The sequence below is a fragment of the Ranitomeya variabilis genome, chromosome 1 (assembly GCF_051348905.1).
Source record: "Ranitomeya variabilis isolate aRanVar5 chromosome 1, aRanVar5.hap1, whole genome shotgun sequence".
In the NCBI taxonomy this organism is placed as follows: Eukaryota; Metazoa; Chordata; class Amphibia; order Anura; family Dendrobatidae; genus Ranitomeya; species Ranitomeya variabilis.
Genome location: NC_135232.1, coordinates 182642367 through 182659788, shown reverse-complemented (window position 1 = coordinate 182659788; position 17422 = coordinate 182642367). Strand labels below are relative to the sequence as shown.

The 17422-nt window shown below is 41.7% G+C and overlaps 1 protein-coding gene across 2 annotated transcripts in view; it reads right to left on the bottom strand.

The window, feature by feature from the left end:
* Positions 1 to 17422, bottom strand: part of SRFBP1 (serum response factor binding protein 1) — a 108124-nt gene that overhangs the window by 30764 nt on the left and 59938 nt on the right. For both annotated transcript variants that reach the window (XM_077290890.1, XM_077290898.1), the window contains exon 4: positions 555 to 626. In XM_077290890.1, coding sequence (XP_077147005.1) covers positions 555 to 626 — 72 coding nt within the window. The remainder of the gene's footprint in view (positions 1 to 554; positions 627 to 17422) is intronic.

Here is a 17422-nt window from a genome sequence, read left to right as displayed (position 1 = left end):
AAAAATGTTGGTTCCAAAATTGTGCTGATGTAAAGTAGACATGTGGGAAATGTTACTTATTAAGTATTTTGTGTGACATATCTCTGTGATTTAAGGGCATAAAATTTCAAAGTTGGAAAATTAGGAAAATTTTCAAAATTTTCACCAAATTTCCGTTTTTTTCACAAGTAAACCCAGGTAATATCAAATAAGTTTTACCACTATCATGAAGTACAATATGTCACGAGAAAACACTGTCAGAATCATCAGGATCAGTTGAAGCACTCCAGAGTTATAACCTCATAAAGGGACAGTGGTCAGAATTGAAAAAATTGTCCCGGTCATTAACGTGCAAACCACCCTTTGGAGGTAAAAGGGTTAATTATGTGATGTCATAGACCCAATGAAAAGCAGAAGAATTAACTGGGTAGAAAGGCAAAATGAGCAATTGTAAGTACACAATGCTATAATATGATTGCAATATTATAAGCGAATACAAATTTTGATGGGAGTGCTTCTTTAAATTTCACAATTTAGGATGGAAGTATAGCAGCCATGCAAAAAAAAATAATTACCTTATTAAATACGTTGTCAAAGGCAATTTCTGTTTGGAGAGCATATTTGGTCACAACATCTGGTTTCAGCTTCTGTTGAGAAAAAAAAAATAAAAGAAAATAAATAAAAAGCATATTAAATACACCAAGTCATAGCTTTACTAGGATTTTTCACTTTGAATACCCAGTGTGGAAAATTCAGAGAAACCAAGGCAGCAAAATGCAAAAAAAAACAAAAAACAAACAAACAAAAAACCTTGAACTTTAATGCATATTAGTTAATACAGGAAGACAAAGCTGGCAGCGTTTTGGCCATATTTGGCCCTGTTCAAACCTAAAAAAATACAGTTTTGTAAAGTCAATTACTATCAATTATGGCTGAAAAGTTGCCGGCTTTGTCTTCCTGGTTTATCTAATATGGATTAAAGTTAACATTTATTTTTTAAATCAAGAACCTGTGGTTCTGCTGCCTTGGCTTATCTGGACTTTGTACGCTGTTTTTGTACCTACTGTTTTTGTACCTACTTTGTCAAAGGTGCATATGAATCTACTATTGGACCGAAAACCCAGTGTGGCCATATTGGGCACTTCTGCACTACTATTTTCTCCCTTCAGAGAATTATGTTGCATTACTAATTATAGTGCTTTGGAACAAAGCACTATACTGTTATTCCACCGTGGTAAACTTCTTATTCTTATTATTCAGTCCGCACGTAATGCGGCCCGAACCGCTTCACTCACAGACTCCAGTGAGGTGTCATTTCGAAGCCAGCGTCCCCAAGAGGTGTGCTAAGTATTTTTCGTGTCGATCGGATTTGTAGTTTTGGCGCAATTTGCGTTTGAAAAAAGTGTTTCAATGCATTTCAATACGGAAATTTTACCATACGTTTATAATGGGCCTGATTTCTGAGGCAATTTCTAAAAATAACTGCCAACTGCCACCTGGCTGATTGGCTCATTGATATGCGCAGTCAGACTCAGTTACTATGCCAACGCCTACGAACTCTACCATGACAGTTTTGCCAGATAATATCAACTCTTAAAGTGACCCACCCACCAATCGGATCCCGAGGTGCGCAGCCCACCAAATTGGACCCCGAGTGGCCTCGCCCAACAAATCGGACCCCGAGTGGCCTCGCCCAACAAATCGGACCCAGAGTGGCGCCGCCCGCCAAATCGGACCCGGAGTGGCGCCGCCCGCCAAATCGGACCCGGAGTGGCGCCGCCCGCCAAATCGGACCCGGAGTGGCGCCGCCCGCCAAATCGGACCCGGAGTGACGCCGCCCGCCAAATCGGACCCGGGGTGGCGCCGCCCGCCAAATCGGACCCGGGGTGGCGCCGCCCGCCAAATCGGACCCGGGGTGGCGCCGCCCGCCAAATCGGACCCGGGGTGGCGCCGCCCGCCAAATCGGACCCGGGGTGGCGCCGCCCGCCAAATCGGACCCGGAGTGGCGCCGCCCGCCAAATCGGACCCGGAGTGGCGCCGCCCGCCAAATCGGACCCGGAGTGGCGCCGCTCGCCAAATCGGACCCGGAGTGGCGCCGCCCGCCAAATCGGACCCGGAGTGGCGCCGCCCGCCAAATCGGACCCGGAGTGGCACCGCCCGCCAAATCGGACCCGGAGTGGCGCCGCCCGCCAAATCGGACCCAGAGTGGCGCCGCCCGCCAAATCGGACCCAGAGTAACTCCGCCCGCCAAATCGGACCCGGAGTGGCGCCGCCCGCCAAATCGGACCCGGAATGACGCCGCCCACCAAATCGGACCCGGGGTGGCGCCGCCCGCCAAATCGGACCCGGGGTGGCGCCGCCCGCCAAATCGGACCCGGGGTGGCGCCGCCCGCCAAATCGGACCCGGAGTGGCGCCGCCCACCAAATCGGACCCGGAGTGGCACCGCCCGCCAAATCGGACCCGGAGTGGCGCCGCCCGCCAAATCGCACTTGGAGTGGCGCCGCCCGCCAAATCGGACCCGGAGTGGCGCCGCCCGCTAAATCGGACCCGGAGTGGCGCCGCCCGCCAAATCGGACCCGGAGTGGCGCCGCCCACCAAATCGGACCCGGAGTGGCGCCGCCCGCCAAATCGGACCCGGAGTGGCGCCGCCCGCCAAATCGGACCCGGAGTGGCGCCGCCCGCCAAATCGGACCCAGAGTGGCCCCACCCACCAAATCGGTTCCAGAGTGGCCCCACCCACCAAATCGGACCCAGAGTGGCCCCACCCACCAAATCGGTTCCAGAGTGGCCCCACCCACCAAATCGGTTCCAGAGTGGCCCCACCCACCAAATCGGTTCCAGAGTGGCCCCACCCACCAAATCGGACCCAGAGTGGCCCCACCCACCAAATCGGTTCCAGAGTGGCACCACCCACCAAATCGGTTCTAGAGTGGCCCCACCCACCAAATCGGTTCCAGAGTGGCCCCACCCACCAAATCAGCACCTGAGTAATGCAAACACCTCAGAATATCTCAAAACCTGAGGTAAAATACTGAGTGATGCGAACACTTCAGAATATCTCACGCCCTGAGTTGTCTACTTGTCCATAGGATTTTTGAGAATCGTGAAGTAAACCTCTGGGAGAGGTGAGCACCTCATAACTGGTTATGTTATGTTATGTACAGTAGATCTTTGGATGAGGCAAATGCCTCAGAGTGGGCCATATTGTGAGGTAACTCTCTGGGAGAGGAAAACGCTTCAGAGCTGCTAGTACCGTGAGGTAATTGTCTAGTTATTATAGTGCTTTGAAAAGCACTATCTTGTAATCTGAACGCTGCTAATTTATTATAGTGCTTTGAAAAAAACACTATTTTGATAATTCCTTGCTCTCAGTTCTACTGTATCTAATTGAGGGGGAAAAGCCTATTGTGTATGTTTTGGCTTTCTAATAGTTATGGATTCGAGCTGAAGGCACATCTTCAAACAGAAAACTTAAATTACACAAAAAATTGATAATATGCTTATTTTTTTGTCAATCAGCTGTGTGGTCAGCTGAAGTTGATTGCTGTGATGCAACCTAGGATTTTTACTTTCACTTTACCTCAGCCTGTGTGAGAGAGCACTTCAACATCTATTCAATTGTCATATTACACTGAACAGGTTAGAAAAATTATATGTAATTAATATATTAGTGATCATACATTTACTTATTGGCTCTTGTTATTGTCTGGTGCATTTTTTTTAACATTTGTTGGTAACTTATGGGACAGACACATTTTGGAGTCGCCAGTTGTTTTATGACAGGATTTTTCCATTACTCTGTTATTTGGTAGGATTGTTCTGAGAGGATTTTTCTATTTTGCTATATTCCCACTACTGTTATAGGTTTCCTATCACAGAAAAAGCTGAACGGGAGCATTTTTACCTTCAACTTTGCTACAGCCTGTGTAACCGAACACATCATCATCAATTCAATTAGCATATTACAGTGAACAGGTTAGAGACATTTTATGTAATTAATATATTGGAGATGATACATTTACTTACTGGCTTTTGTTATTGTCTGGTGCATTCTTTTTGGGGTTTTTTCTGTTAACCTATGGTGACAGATCCATTTCTGACCCACCATCTGTTTTATAGAATTTTTAGATTAGGTCTTATTCACACAGGAAATTAGTGCTAGCAAAATTGCTTTGAACAGAGGTGATTTTTTTTCTATGGGCTCCTATGGTAGAATAATTGCTAGCAATTTAAAATTTAAAAATTTAGGGCAGTGCTTTCCTGTCATAGGACACCATAGTAAAAATATAGTCTCTGTTCAAAGTGATTGTTCACTAGAAAAATCGCTAGCAATAATTGCTAGGGAAAATCGCCTGAGTGAATAAGGTCTTAGGCTTCATGCACATGGCCACTTTTGCCCAGTGCTGCTGGTAATTATCATTTTGATTTTCTCCACCATTACCATTATAGGTCAGTGACCTACTGTATAATCAGCAATTACCACTGGTCTTTTTGCTGGCCCCATTGAAATAATTAGGGCGCAGTCCTACTATGAATTTTCGGTGGTGATAATCGCAGCCAGAAAAAGCACTTGTGTGAATAGGCTCTTAAGGCCCCATCACACAGTACGAGATTTGTCATAACGATTTGACAATCTGTGATGTAGCAGGCTTGTAACTCTGACTTCATACTGTGTGAAATACTGTACATGGTTGGGCCCCTGCTCTTCTTTGTATAAGGTGAAAGTTCAGCCCTTTCTTTGCTCCTAGGAATCCTGCTGTGACCGCGCTATCGCTACATGTGACAGCGGGATATGACATTGTATACATATGTCGCAGAATCACAATTGCAGAGGTTATCTGCCAGTGTGACAGGGCCCTTACTCTGTTATTTTAGAGGATTTTTCTATTAAGCTACATTTTCAGTATTGTTACAGGTTTTTGGTCACCTGCTCTGTCATAGAAACAACTGAACGAAAGGCAAGAGGAGAAAAATGTATTAATTTTTGTTCTTTTTGATAGTGGGAATGGAATGGATTCATTTGGCCTCTGTGGTATGCTTTCCGTTTTTAAAAATACAAAAGCAAAGGTTGCAACCCTTTTGTTTCTGTTTAAAAAAACTGAAAAGAATACAAATGAATATAAAATGAATCATATAATTTCCCATTGCCTTCAATGAGAACAAAAACGAATCAATTTTTCTCCATTTTCTTCAATTCATGGATGGAGTAACTTGTAGAGAAAGGGAGTCAGAACAGTAGAAGTCAGCATTTAGGGCTAAAACACACGGCCAAAAAAAGCATCTGAATTCAGATGCTTTTTTTGGGCGTGTGTGAAGCTCTGGCCGCGAGTAAGCAGTGCAGAACTCTGAGGCTCAGGTGAGCCTCCGAGTACAGGCCAGACCGACCATGGCACTCAGAGACTGAACTCTGAGCACTGAGCAATTGTCGGGTGCTCAGAGTTCAGTCCCTGAGTGCCGTGTTCAGGCCGGGCTGTGCTCTGGGGCTCACCTGAGCTGCAGAGTTCAGTTCTGCAGACCAGGCATCCAGGGTGGATATCCCTGTCCAAATTTAGATGGGAATATTCACCCGTGTGTCTTTGCCCTTACTTTGACAGGATTTTTCAGACAGAATTTATCTATTAGGTTGTGTTCACACATTCATTTTTTTCAGTTATGCTGATCAGTTTTTTTTTCATTTGGCTGCACCAAAAAAAAACAAACATCTGTTTGCTTCAGATCCATTTTTATTTCAGTTTTTGAGTAACACAACAGCACAGGCTGCAGCAGAGATGTTTAAGTGTATAAAGCTAAAACAAAATGGATCTAAAGCAAACTGAAGCCATTCCGTTTTTTCAAGCTTCATTGAAATCAATAGCAGAAAAATGATTTTGTTACATGCTAAAACATATGTACGAGCACAATTATTGCGTGACTATATAGTGTGGCATCACACAACCCTGTTGCACAAAAATGCTATTTATATTTGCTATTCTGAGGTGATTCTTACTGTTGAAAACAATGCGTTCAGACTTTTGCCATGATTCTCTGGTGCAAGATTTCTGGCAAACACTTGCCCGTGTTTTTTAGCCGCTATACATCTGTCTTTTAGTTTAGTTGCTCCAAAAAACAGATCAGTATGAGAACCCCTTTACACTCTTCAATCATTGTTCATCAATTGTTCGGCAGATCTGTGGTTGCAGTGAAATTGTGGACAATCAAGGCCAGATTTGTGGCCATGTGCAAATGGAATATGTCCCCAATTTAACAGCAAGCACTGATGTGATGAACCATCAATAAACAATCATTGAAGTGTATAAATGGGTCCTCAGGGTTCATTGACATCTACATTTTGACAGATCCACCCTACTCTGCTTTTCAGCAGCAAGATGAATTGGTAACACACATAGAAACTATTACTAAAGGGGGTCTAATACTGTGATGTTGCTATAAGCGATTGTTGACAAGCATCGCTCATGGCTATATGCTGGTATGTTGGTCGCTTTGGTTAGACCCAGTGATACTCACTAGTAATCATAGCAACTTATTGAACAATTAGCCATGGTTGCAATTCTTCTAAAATATGGCAATATAAATACATTGCTGTGGTTTTAGCAGTATTGCTAGAATTGCATTTAAATGCAGTATTTGCCTGTCGCTAGTGACAGGTGAATGACTTGCCATCTCCCAGGCATAAGCAGTTAAGTATGATTTATTGCTCAGTACCCAGTTTGTGGCTGCATTCAAAGCTAGTAATATTGCTTGTTAGATGGCTGATGCCAGCCAATATCATTGATACTGATGTTCATTGTGTAAACCTCCCCTAACACTGACAAGAGGAGACCATGTACTAAAATTGCGTTAATTTGCTTGTGCTTTTTATAAGTGGAAAGACAACTCATGTATGCAGTATTTTTATCCTTGTTTATAAAAAGTGCTAGCAGATTAACATTATTTTAGTCTATGGTTCCTCTTTTTAGTGTTATGGGGGGTCACATGCACAGATATCTCTAGAAATATTGTTTGTTAGAGGCTGGCACCAGCGATCTAACGAACAATATCACTATATTAGAAGTGGGCTGCAATTCTGGCATCCAGTTATGAATTAATTGCTTGATGTGTAGCAGATTGTGGTCCATTCTGATGTTCACTATAGCTAATTGATAGTGCCATTTGAAAGCAGCTCTAGTAATATCACTAGACCTGAGCAATGTATTTTTATTGCCGTGGGTGTAGTGGAATCACAAACTATGATTTCTCTCTCTGATTAGCAGCCTTGACTGTTTGTGGCTGCCAGGGATCATTCACAGTGATATTCTCATGTGTAAACCTCCACTTAGTGCACGATGTTACAATGCGTTTTACTGAACTATGCAATAATGTAGATGTAAATGTAGCCATAGGACTAAAACACACGGGCAAGACTTTCGCATAACTGTTGTGTGATAAAATCTTCCTAGCAGTTGCAGCTCATAGTTTTTAATGGGCTTAAACAGATGGATGTTTTTCTTGCCACAATGGCGGCAAGTAAAAAAAGTGCTAATGTGTTATTCTGCTGTGGGTATCGCAGCACAGTAGAACAATGTAATATAATAGTCAAGCGACAAGGTCGTGTGATGTTACAACAGTGCCGCATGACTATCACACAAGCCCATGGGGGTTCACTCTTAGGGGAGCTTTACACACTATAATATATTTGGTAGTGATTGCTAGTAATTGTCGCTAGTGTGATTGCATGACCCAACGTTTGTTGCATTCAATCTTAGAGATGATCACTAGCGTTAAAAACAGCTTGTCTGGTTGGTCGTTTCAACTGCTGCAATGCAAAATCAATTCTATTACATTCCAATACAATTCACTCCATTTGAGATAATGAAAGTTACTGCGATCTAAAATCTGCTGAGCATCTGCAATCAATTAGTGATGGATTGCTCTGTCAGGTTTGTGGCTGCATTCAAATGGAAAAATATCGGCCACATACAGCTGGCACTAGCGATCACCTGCACAATATCATGAGCAATACATTGTGTAAAGCTCTCCTTTGGGTGTGTTTACACGATACAATCATTGTATGTCTGGTTGTTGACGGAAGCAAATTTGTGCAGATACAATATAATATCTTTCCTTTTGTACACAGCCACATATCTGGCAGTGCGCAATTAATTGCTCAAAAGTCATAGGTCATTTGCAGTCTGCTTTTCAGTGATATTTGCACAACTGTTGCAATGAATTTGTAGTGTAGCCAATGAGGCAAATTTTCACTGACGCAAATGTTTTAGTGAACGACTATTAGAAGTAGGATACACTGTCCTATTTGAGATTGGACATCCAATGTCAGATCCTATTGAGCTCTATGGGTCCATTGCTTACTAAGGCCAGTTTCACACGTCAGTGGCTCTGGTACGTGAGGTGACAGTTTCCTCACGTACCGGAGACACTGACACACGTAGACTCATAAAAATCAATGCATCTGTTCAGATGTCATTCATTTTTTGCGGACCGTGTCTCCGTGTGCCAAACACGGAGACATGTCAGTGTTCGTGGGAGCGCACGTATTACACGGACCCATTAAAGTCAATGGGTCCGTGTAAAACACGGACCTCATACGGACATTCTCCGTCTGGGGTCCGTGTGCGTGCAGGAGACAGTGCTACAGTAAGCGCTGTCCCCCCACATGGTGCTGAAGCCGCGATTCATATGTTCCCTGCAGCAGCGTTTGCTGCAGAGAAAATATGAATAATAGTGTTCAAAATAAAGATCTATGTGTCCGCCGCCCTCCCACCCCCTGTGCGCCCCCCCCGCTGTTCAGAAAATACTCACCCGCTCCCACGTTGGCTGTCACTCCTTCCTCTCTGCCCCGCGCCTTCTACTGTATGCGGTCACGTGGGGCCACTCATTTACAATCATGAATAGTCGGCTCCGCCCCTATGGGAGGTGGAGCCACATATTCATGACTGTAAATGATCAGCCCCACGTGACCGCATACAGGAGAAGATGGGGCCAGACCAGGAAGGAGCGACAGCCAACGAGGGAGTGGGTGAGTATTTTCTGAACAGCGGGGGGGGCGGCAGACACATAGATCTTTATTTTAAACACTATTATTCATATTTTCTCTGCAGCAAACGCTGCTGCAGGGAACATATGAATCGCGGCTTCAGCACGATGCAGGGTACCACACGCGTGGGTACCACACGTTCCGTGTGGTACCCACTCGCCATACGGGCAGCACACGTGTGCCGCACGTATGGCCTACGTGAGTTCCCAGGCACACGGACACGGATAACTCCGGTAACGATTTATTCCGGTACCGGAATTATCTGGACGTGTGGGACAGCCCGAAATTAGCATCCAATTCAACTATCTGACAGTCTGATCTGATTTTTAAAGATCAGACCTGTCGGACTTTAATGTGAGATTGAATGTTGATCCATAGGAATCAATGGCTCCAACATCAAAATTGGATAGGGTACAATTAGATGCCATCAGTAGCATCTGACATTGGATCTGACTTTGGATGTTGGATCTCATGTCAGACAGTGTGTGCTAGGTCTTATTTGGCTGCTAGTGATTGTCGCAGCGCTAAAACTGAACTATTGGTTGTGTAGTCACAACAGCCACTATAGCTAGTGATGGATTTGTCTAAGGTCATGTTCACACTTGTCGGATTACAGACTGATTCTTCTGTCAGAATTTTCAGTAGGATTTTTCAGTTCCGTAGGCTTAATCTGAATTAACCCATAGGCAGCAATGTAAAACAGTCAAATCCCTGTGCACACTTGCTAGGGGAATTTTCTGACCGGATTCGTCCGGATTTTTCACTCCGCTGCATGTTGTTGTTCTCGTCGGATCCATGTCGGAGCTCCGATGGGGGCAATGCATTGTAAAAAAACCCGCTCCTAAATTCCGCCGGTAAATCCGATGCCAAAAGCAGTGGATCGGATTTATCGGCAGAATTTCAGCGCCCAATCCGACGGAAGAATCAGTCTGTAATCCGACAAGTGTGAACATAGCCTAATATCATAGTGTCTAAACCCATCTGTAGGCTGGGCTTACATGCCTAAATAATTGTGCTATCATTATAATGATTAAATAATTATTAATTCAGAGCTATGATTGCAGTGAAATCTTGTACATATTGTTCAATTTGTACATGGCCACAAACCTGGCACTGAACAATTTTTCACTGAAAATCGTGTGTTGTCCTGCAGTCTATGCATGACTAACAACTTTTGGAGATAAATCGTTCAATGCCAGGTTTGTGGCCATGTACAAATGGAACAATATGTCCCCGATCTAATGAACAATGATTGCACAATCATTGAAGAGTGTAAACCTTATGTCTGTTATTTGACAGCATTTTGTTTCTGAAAACATGTTGCTAAAGGGATGCATTATCATTATTACTGTACAGAATGCCACGCAAAGGGAAACGATCTGAAGCTCAAAAAAAACGCTTGCAAAGAATCAATATTTCTGCTTGTGAAAAGTCTGGTAAGCTGCCACTTGGTCATAGCATAGAAGAGAAGAAGCAGTTAGAAATTGTGTGTGATGCTGCTGAATTACAAAAAGAACAGGTCAAAAGCGTTACTTCTGTACAAGCGTCTCATAGTCAGGGCGATTACAGGTATACAGAATTTTCCAGAAACAAACAGTGCACATGTAATTCCCTAATTTTTCTCATTGCCCTTAATGAGAACTCAAAGTTATCAAGTAATGATCTTGATTATATTTTGAAAGAGGGTGACTTGTTGTATACAAGCACAAAGCAAAAGCTAATTACTGAAGGCAAGTTTGTGCATGACTTTTTAGCTCATGATGAGCTTCCAGACACTGTTGTGTACAATATGCATACATACAGTGTTATTAAATTTCCCTCACAGTATGGATATTTAAGGAAGCGGGGACCTGATGGTGCGCCAGACTTTTTGGAACTTTCTGAAAGATTACAGTGTCTGTCTTCAGATATAAAATATGCACTACTCACAATGAGCAGTCTGACTATTGCTGTGTTCTGCAATAGTTTAGGCCACTTTGGTTTTTTCGATCCTCACTGTAGGTCTCCTGAAGGATTGTTCTCTGACACAGGTACTGCTGTAATGGTGACTTTTGAATATCTGAATGACATGATTGAAAGACTGCTTTTATTTCATGCATTGCTACCAACACCTGATGACTGCATTTATGAGTTTATGCCAGTTATGTTTATCTGTACAATGGACAGTCAGCAGGCAAACAGTTCTTCTAATATACAATCTGCAGTGAGCGAAAAGAATGCACCAGTCGACGAATGTGGTACTTCAAATTTAAACACATTAAACATGCTAAAGCGTAACAAAAATAGAAGACGCAGAATAGTAATAGCAAATAAACAAAAGAAAATGTACCATAAAGAGGTCATCAAATTGAGAAATCATATTTATTATGAAAAAAATAAGACAAACATGTTAAAGAACCAAAAAGACAAGTATTTAAATTATTCTCATTTTAGAATGAAACAAAAAGCATTTATTACAGATCGATATTCCCGTGATGCGCACTACAGGATGAAGCAACAATTATATGTCAAGTTGCATTATTCTAGGGATGCAGATTACAGACTGAGGAAAAAATCATGTGCAAATGTACGTTATGCTCATGATCCAGAGTACAGACTGAGGCAAAAATCATATGTAAATGTACGTTATGCCCATGATCCAGATTACAGACTGAGGAAAAAATCATATGTAAATGTACGTTATGCCTGTGATGCAGACTACAGATTTAAACGGATAGCATACATGAGGAAACGTTATCTCAATTACCCTGAATTTCAAAGAAAACGGAAAAACTACATGCGACAGTATGCATCAGACCTTCAAAACAAACAGAATAGGAAGCAACGTTTTGTAGAAAAATACAAAAATGAAACTTATTTCAGAATGTTTCATAAAATGTTATGTGCTTTCAGGATACAACAAAAATATAAGCAGTCTAAACTTCAACTAATTCGACAAAAAATGAAAGCAGTTAAATCAAATTCTGATGACAGGGTTAGTGCTATAATGCAACAAGCCATTGACGCCTTTCATATGGAAATACAGAGTGGACCAACTCACATCTGCACAAGCTGTCACAGAGCCCTGTTCCCCAAACAGGTGAAAGTGTGTAAACGTGAGAAATATTAAAAAAACACAGCCATGGTATCACATTGTCTTACAGGGAAATATGTTCATGTTTGTAGTGATGGCTGTCAACATGTAGAACTATGTGCAGTACCTGAAAGGATGACAGAGTGGATTTGCCACAGCTGCCACGAAAACCTAATGACAGGAAATGTTCCTCCAATTGCAGTTTTTAATAAGTTAGAACTGGCGCCAATTCCAGCTGAACTTGCTGACTTAAACATACTCGAAAGACACATAATAGCACTATATATACCATTTGCAAAAATAATCACTCTCCCTAAAGGGCAACAGAGAGCGATCCATGGTTCTGTTGTGTGTGTTCCATCAGAAGTGGAGACAACAGTCAATGCTTTACCGAGACCCATTAGTCAGTCTCAGTTGTTAAAAGTAAAACTAAAAAGACGACTTAATTACAAAGGACACTACCAATTCCAAACGTTAAATATGTGCAAAATACTAACTGCACTGCTTAAACTGAAAGAAGTACATTCAGAATACAAAAATATAGATATCATTCATGATAGCTGTCACTTTGATCAGCTATGTCATGACTTAACAAATGAAGATGATATAATAGAAAACATATCTGAAATTAGAGATGATATTCAACAAGCAATTGATTTAATGGAAACAGACAATTGGGATAACATTACAGTAAACGAAGAAGCAAGACCCAATAGCCAACTCCCAGAACCCTCAGAAGAAAACATTGATCAGGAGGACTTGCATGCTTCGGATCAAGAAACTAATGAACAGAATGGCGCTTGCTACTTTGATAGTTGTTTACAGCCATCTGATATTGCCCAAGAGCTTATAGCATTTGGTGAGGGTATCTTTTGTGTTGCACCATCAGAAGGAAAAAAGCCAGTGAGTTTTTTTAGAGTACCAAAACTAGAGGCTATGGCTTTTCCAGTTCAGTTCCCGACTGGTATTAACACCTTAGATCAAATGAACAGAATTAGGAATTTGACTCCGAGCAGGTACTTTAATGTACGTCTCCTTTCTGTCGACAATCGTTTTGCTATTGATTCAAATTATATTTTCTTTGCACAGTTTGTCACTGAAATGCATTTAGCAACATCCAGTATGTCCATTCAGCTCCGGAAAGGAAAACCTGTGACCAGAGATGGACGTAAAATCACAGTTCAAATGCTGAAAGATAAGAATGAAGTTGAAAGACTAGTAAGGAATAAAGATGCAACTAGATTTATGCAGCCATTGAGAGGCACTCCAGCTTATTGGGAGAAAACCTTGAGAGATCTTTTTGCTATGCTTCGTCAGTTGGGAACTCCAACTTTCTTCTGCACATTTAGTGCTGCAGAAATGAGATGGCCAGAAGTCATTCAAATAATAAAGGCGCAGCAAAATGAGCAAGTTAATTTTTCTGAGATGGACTGGGCCTCAAAATGTGAAGTTTTACATAGTAACCCTGTAACAACTATGCGTATTTTTGAAAAAAGAGTAGAAGCACTACTAAGACATCTACTCTTGTCACCCGCACAGCCTATTGGAGAGGTCATTGACTACTTTTATCGAGTGGAATACCAAGCTAGAGGATCTCCACATATACATCTTTTGGCTTGGTGTAAAGATGCACCTGAATTTGAGAAAGATCCCGATAAAAAAGTGTGTGAGTTCGTGGATAAATATATAACATGTCAGCTACCGGATCCTAATGCAGACCCAGATCTTTACAAAATTGTAACTGAAGTACAAACTCACAGCAAAACACATTCAAAGTCATGTAAGAAAGGAAAAAAACATTGTAGATTCGGATTTCCAAAGCCACCAGTAGAACATACTTATATAACGAGACCTGTTCCAGCACAGACCAGTGAAGAACAAGCAGCTGATTCAGACAGTGATCCATCTGTCATGTCCCTTGAAAAAGCAAAAAGGAGACTTAAACCCCTTTGGGATTTACTGCATAAACCTGAGGCTTCATCTGCAAGCATATCCCAACTACTTGCACAATGCAAATTAAGTCATGAGGAATACAAGTGTTGTATAAGTTTCCTAAACAGTTCTAGTGCGCTAATGATGAAACGACAGCCAAAGGATGCCTGGGTAAATAATTATAACAAGCATTTGTTAAGAGCATGGAATGCAAATATCGATATTCAGTATATATTAAATCCACACTCTTGTATAATGTATATTTTATCATACATTTCAAAAGGTGAACATGAGATGAGTCATTACCTTAAAAGAATTGTTGCCGACACAAGACAAGCTAACATATCTGATCGTGATGAAATGAAACAGATTATGCAGGCCTATTCTAAAAATCGAGAGGTCAGTATTCAAGAAGCCGTTGCCCGTGTATGCAGTCTGAAACTTAAATCCTGTTCTCGTCTTGTTGTATTCATACCCACTGATGACAATGCCTTAAAAATGAGTTTGCCTTTGAGGTCCTTAAATGATAAAAGTCCAGAAATCAGAAAATGTTTGGATGTCAGGAATAACAGAAAAATATCAAAACAGGCCAGACACACCAGAGTTTGAAAACATGTGCATGGCAGAATTCGCTTCCACTTATAGAGTAGTCTATGGTAGGCAGAGAAAAAGCAGAAATGTCCTGTCCCTTCTAAATGGTATTGGATCCATTCAAAAACGAACACAAGGAAAACCTGCTGTCATTAGATATGCTCGATTTTCCCAGAAAAATTCTCCTGAGAAATTCTATGCCACAGTACTAAAACTATACCTACCCTACCGCTCACCTACACAGCTCAAACCAAAAGATTTCCCATCATACGAATCTTTCTTAGCTTGTGGAACTGTACAGCTTCCTGGAAGTAACTGTGTTCAGACCGTGTTTTCAATTGTCAAAAAAAATAGGGCACCGTACGAAAAATACAGTAAAACAGTCGAAAAGGCCATTGAAGAGCTTGAAAAAAATGGACCGATGGAGGATGCATGGGCGACACTTGCTCCAGAGTCTGAGCTTATTAGACTGGAGTGTATTTCAGAGCGTGAGGAGATAAACCCTGAGGAACTGAACGAATTAGATGATGTTCCTGAATACAGTAAAAGTCCCAAAAAGAAATGTACCACAGCAGCAACATTTGAAGGACCTGTTGCAAACCCTGCTGTGATGAAACAGATGTATCAGAATCTGAATCAAAGTCAGGCATCCATTTTCTATACAATACGTAAATGGTGCGTAAGACGTGTGTGCGGAGAAAATCCAGAACAGTTTTTTCTATTTGTGACTGGTGGAGCTGGTACTGGTAAATCACACCTCATTAAATGTATCTATTTAGAGGCATCAAAGATACTTCAGAGGCTTCCCAGGATTTCTGAGGAAACTGATATTTCCATGCCTACTGTCCTACTCTCAGCCTTCACTGGCACAGCAGCCTTTAACATTTCAGGCAAAACTTTACATTCCATTTTGAAATTACCAAGAAGTCTTAAACCACCATACCAGGGGTTGGGAAATTGTCTTGATGAACTGAGAGTAGCGCTGTCAAATGCTGAAATTATTATTATTGATGAGGTGTCCATGGTCTCCAAACCACTGTTTGCTTACATCAATTGGAGGCTACAAGACATTAAAGGTATCAAAAAACCTTTTGGAGGCATGTCTGTTCTAGCAGTGGGAGACTTCTACCAGTTGCCACCTCCAGGTAAAGCGAAACCTCTCTGTGTTTTTGAAGACCACATGCTTGATTTCTGGCAGGACCTCTTTCAGGTAGTTACCCTCACGGAAATAATGCGCCAAAAAGAGGATGTAGCGTTTGCCGAACTATTAAACAGAATTAGATTAAAAGGCAAGGAAGAGGCAATATCTGAAGTAGATAGAGCCTTACTTTCTCAGCAGTTTGTGACTCAAATTGAAGATTGTCCAAAGGACGTCCTTCATGTGTTTGCCAGAAATAAAGATGTAGATGAGCATAACGCAGCCATTATATCTGCTTTGCATTCTGTAGTGATAAACATCGATGCACATGACTATAAAAAAGATCTTAAAACAGGGCGGATGGAAAAGCAGAAAATACCTTTTGCAAGTCAAAAAGGGGATCTGCCAGACAGGCTACAAGTTGCTGAGGGTGCACGTGTGATGCTGATTAGAAACATAGATGTGGAGGATGGACTAGTAAATGGTTCATTTGGAAAAATTGCTGCTATTGTTTCCCAATTAGAAGATGATAAAATAGTTGTAATGAAGCTTGGTGTTGAATTAGATAATCCAAATGCCGGACAGAAGAATCACAACAGGACATGCACACCAACAGGTAACTTGGTGTATATAGAGAGAATAGAAGAGCCCCTGAGCAAAAAAGGAGTTGTTCGTCACCAGTTTCCTATTAAACTTGCTTTTGCCTGCACAGTACATAAGGTGCAAGGCATGACTACAACTTCTGCAGTAGTTTCATTAAAGCATATTTTTGAACCAGGCATGGCATATGTTGCTCTCAGTAGAACAACTTCCCTTTCTGGACTACACATTTTTGACTTCAATGAAAATCAAATCTATGCTGATCCACAAATCACAAGATCTTTGGAAAACATGAAAATAGCAACAGTCAATAATGCTATGCCTTTACTCAATAGTCTTCAATGGCCAAGTTCTCCTTTTCTAACATTTATTCACCACAACGTGGAAGGACTGTCAGTCCACATTGATGATGTGAGAAGTCATCATGAAATGTGTCGTGCAGACATTTTATGTTTCACCGAAACTCATCTTTCAGGCCAATTTGTCAGTAATGACATAGAATTACAAAACTATCAAATGTTTAAAAGAAACAGGCAGGTTTCATATTCAACCTATTCTAATCTGTCTAATAAGAATGGCGGTGGAGTAGCCATCTATGTGAAAAATGACATTCAAGCAAGTCCAATGCAATATATGCAGAGCGTGACTGACCTTGAGTTCCTGGTTTTGAGAGTTGAGGCACCAATTCCATCTCTAATTTCAGTAATTTACAGGCCTCCAGATTACAGCACTAATCTGTTTTTGCCACAACTCTCTAACTTGTTGAATTCTTTAGAAATTATTCAACATGGTCCACTAATTATTTGTGGTGACTTCAATGAGGATCTATTGTCAGATAGAAAGAAGCCCATATTTGAAATGCTGCAGTCCAGAGGCTACAAACAGCTAATTACAGCAGCTACTACAGAGAAGAATACACTTCTAGATCATTTGTATATTTTCAGCCAGGAGTATTGTGCCGAATCTGGTGTACTCCAGACATATTACAGTTATCATAATCCTGTTTATTGTATTTTAACCTAATTTGCACTCCTGTAATCAATTGATCTCCTGCAGTACTGCTAGACATGTGGTTCT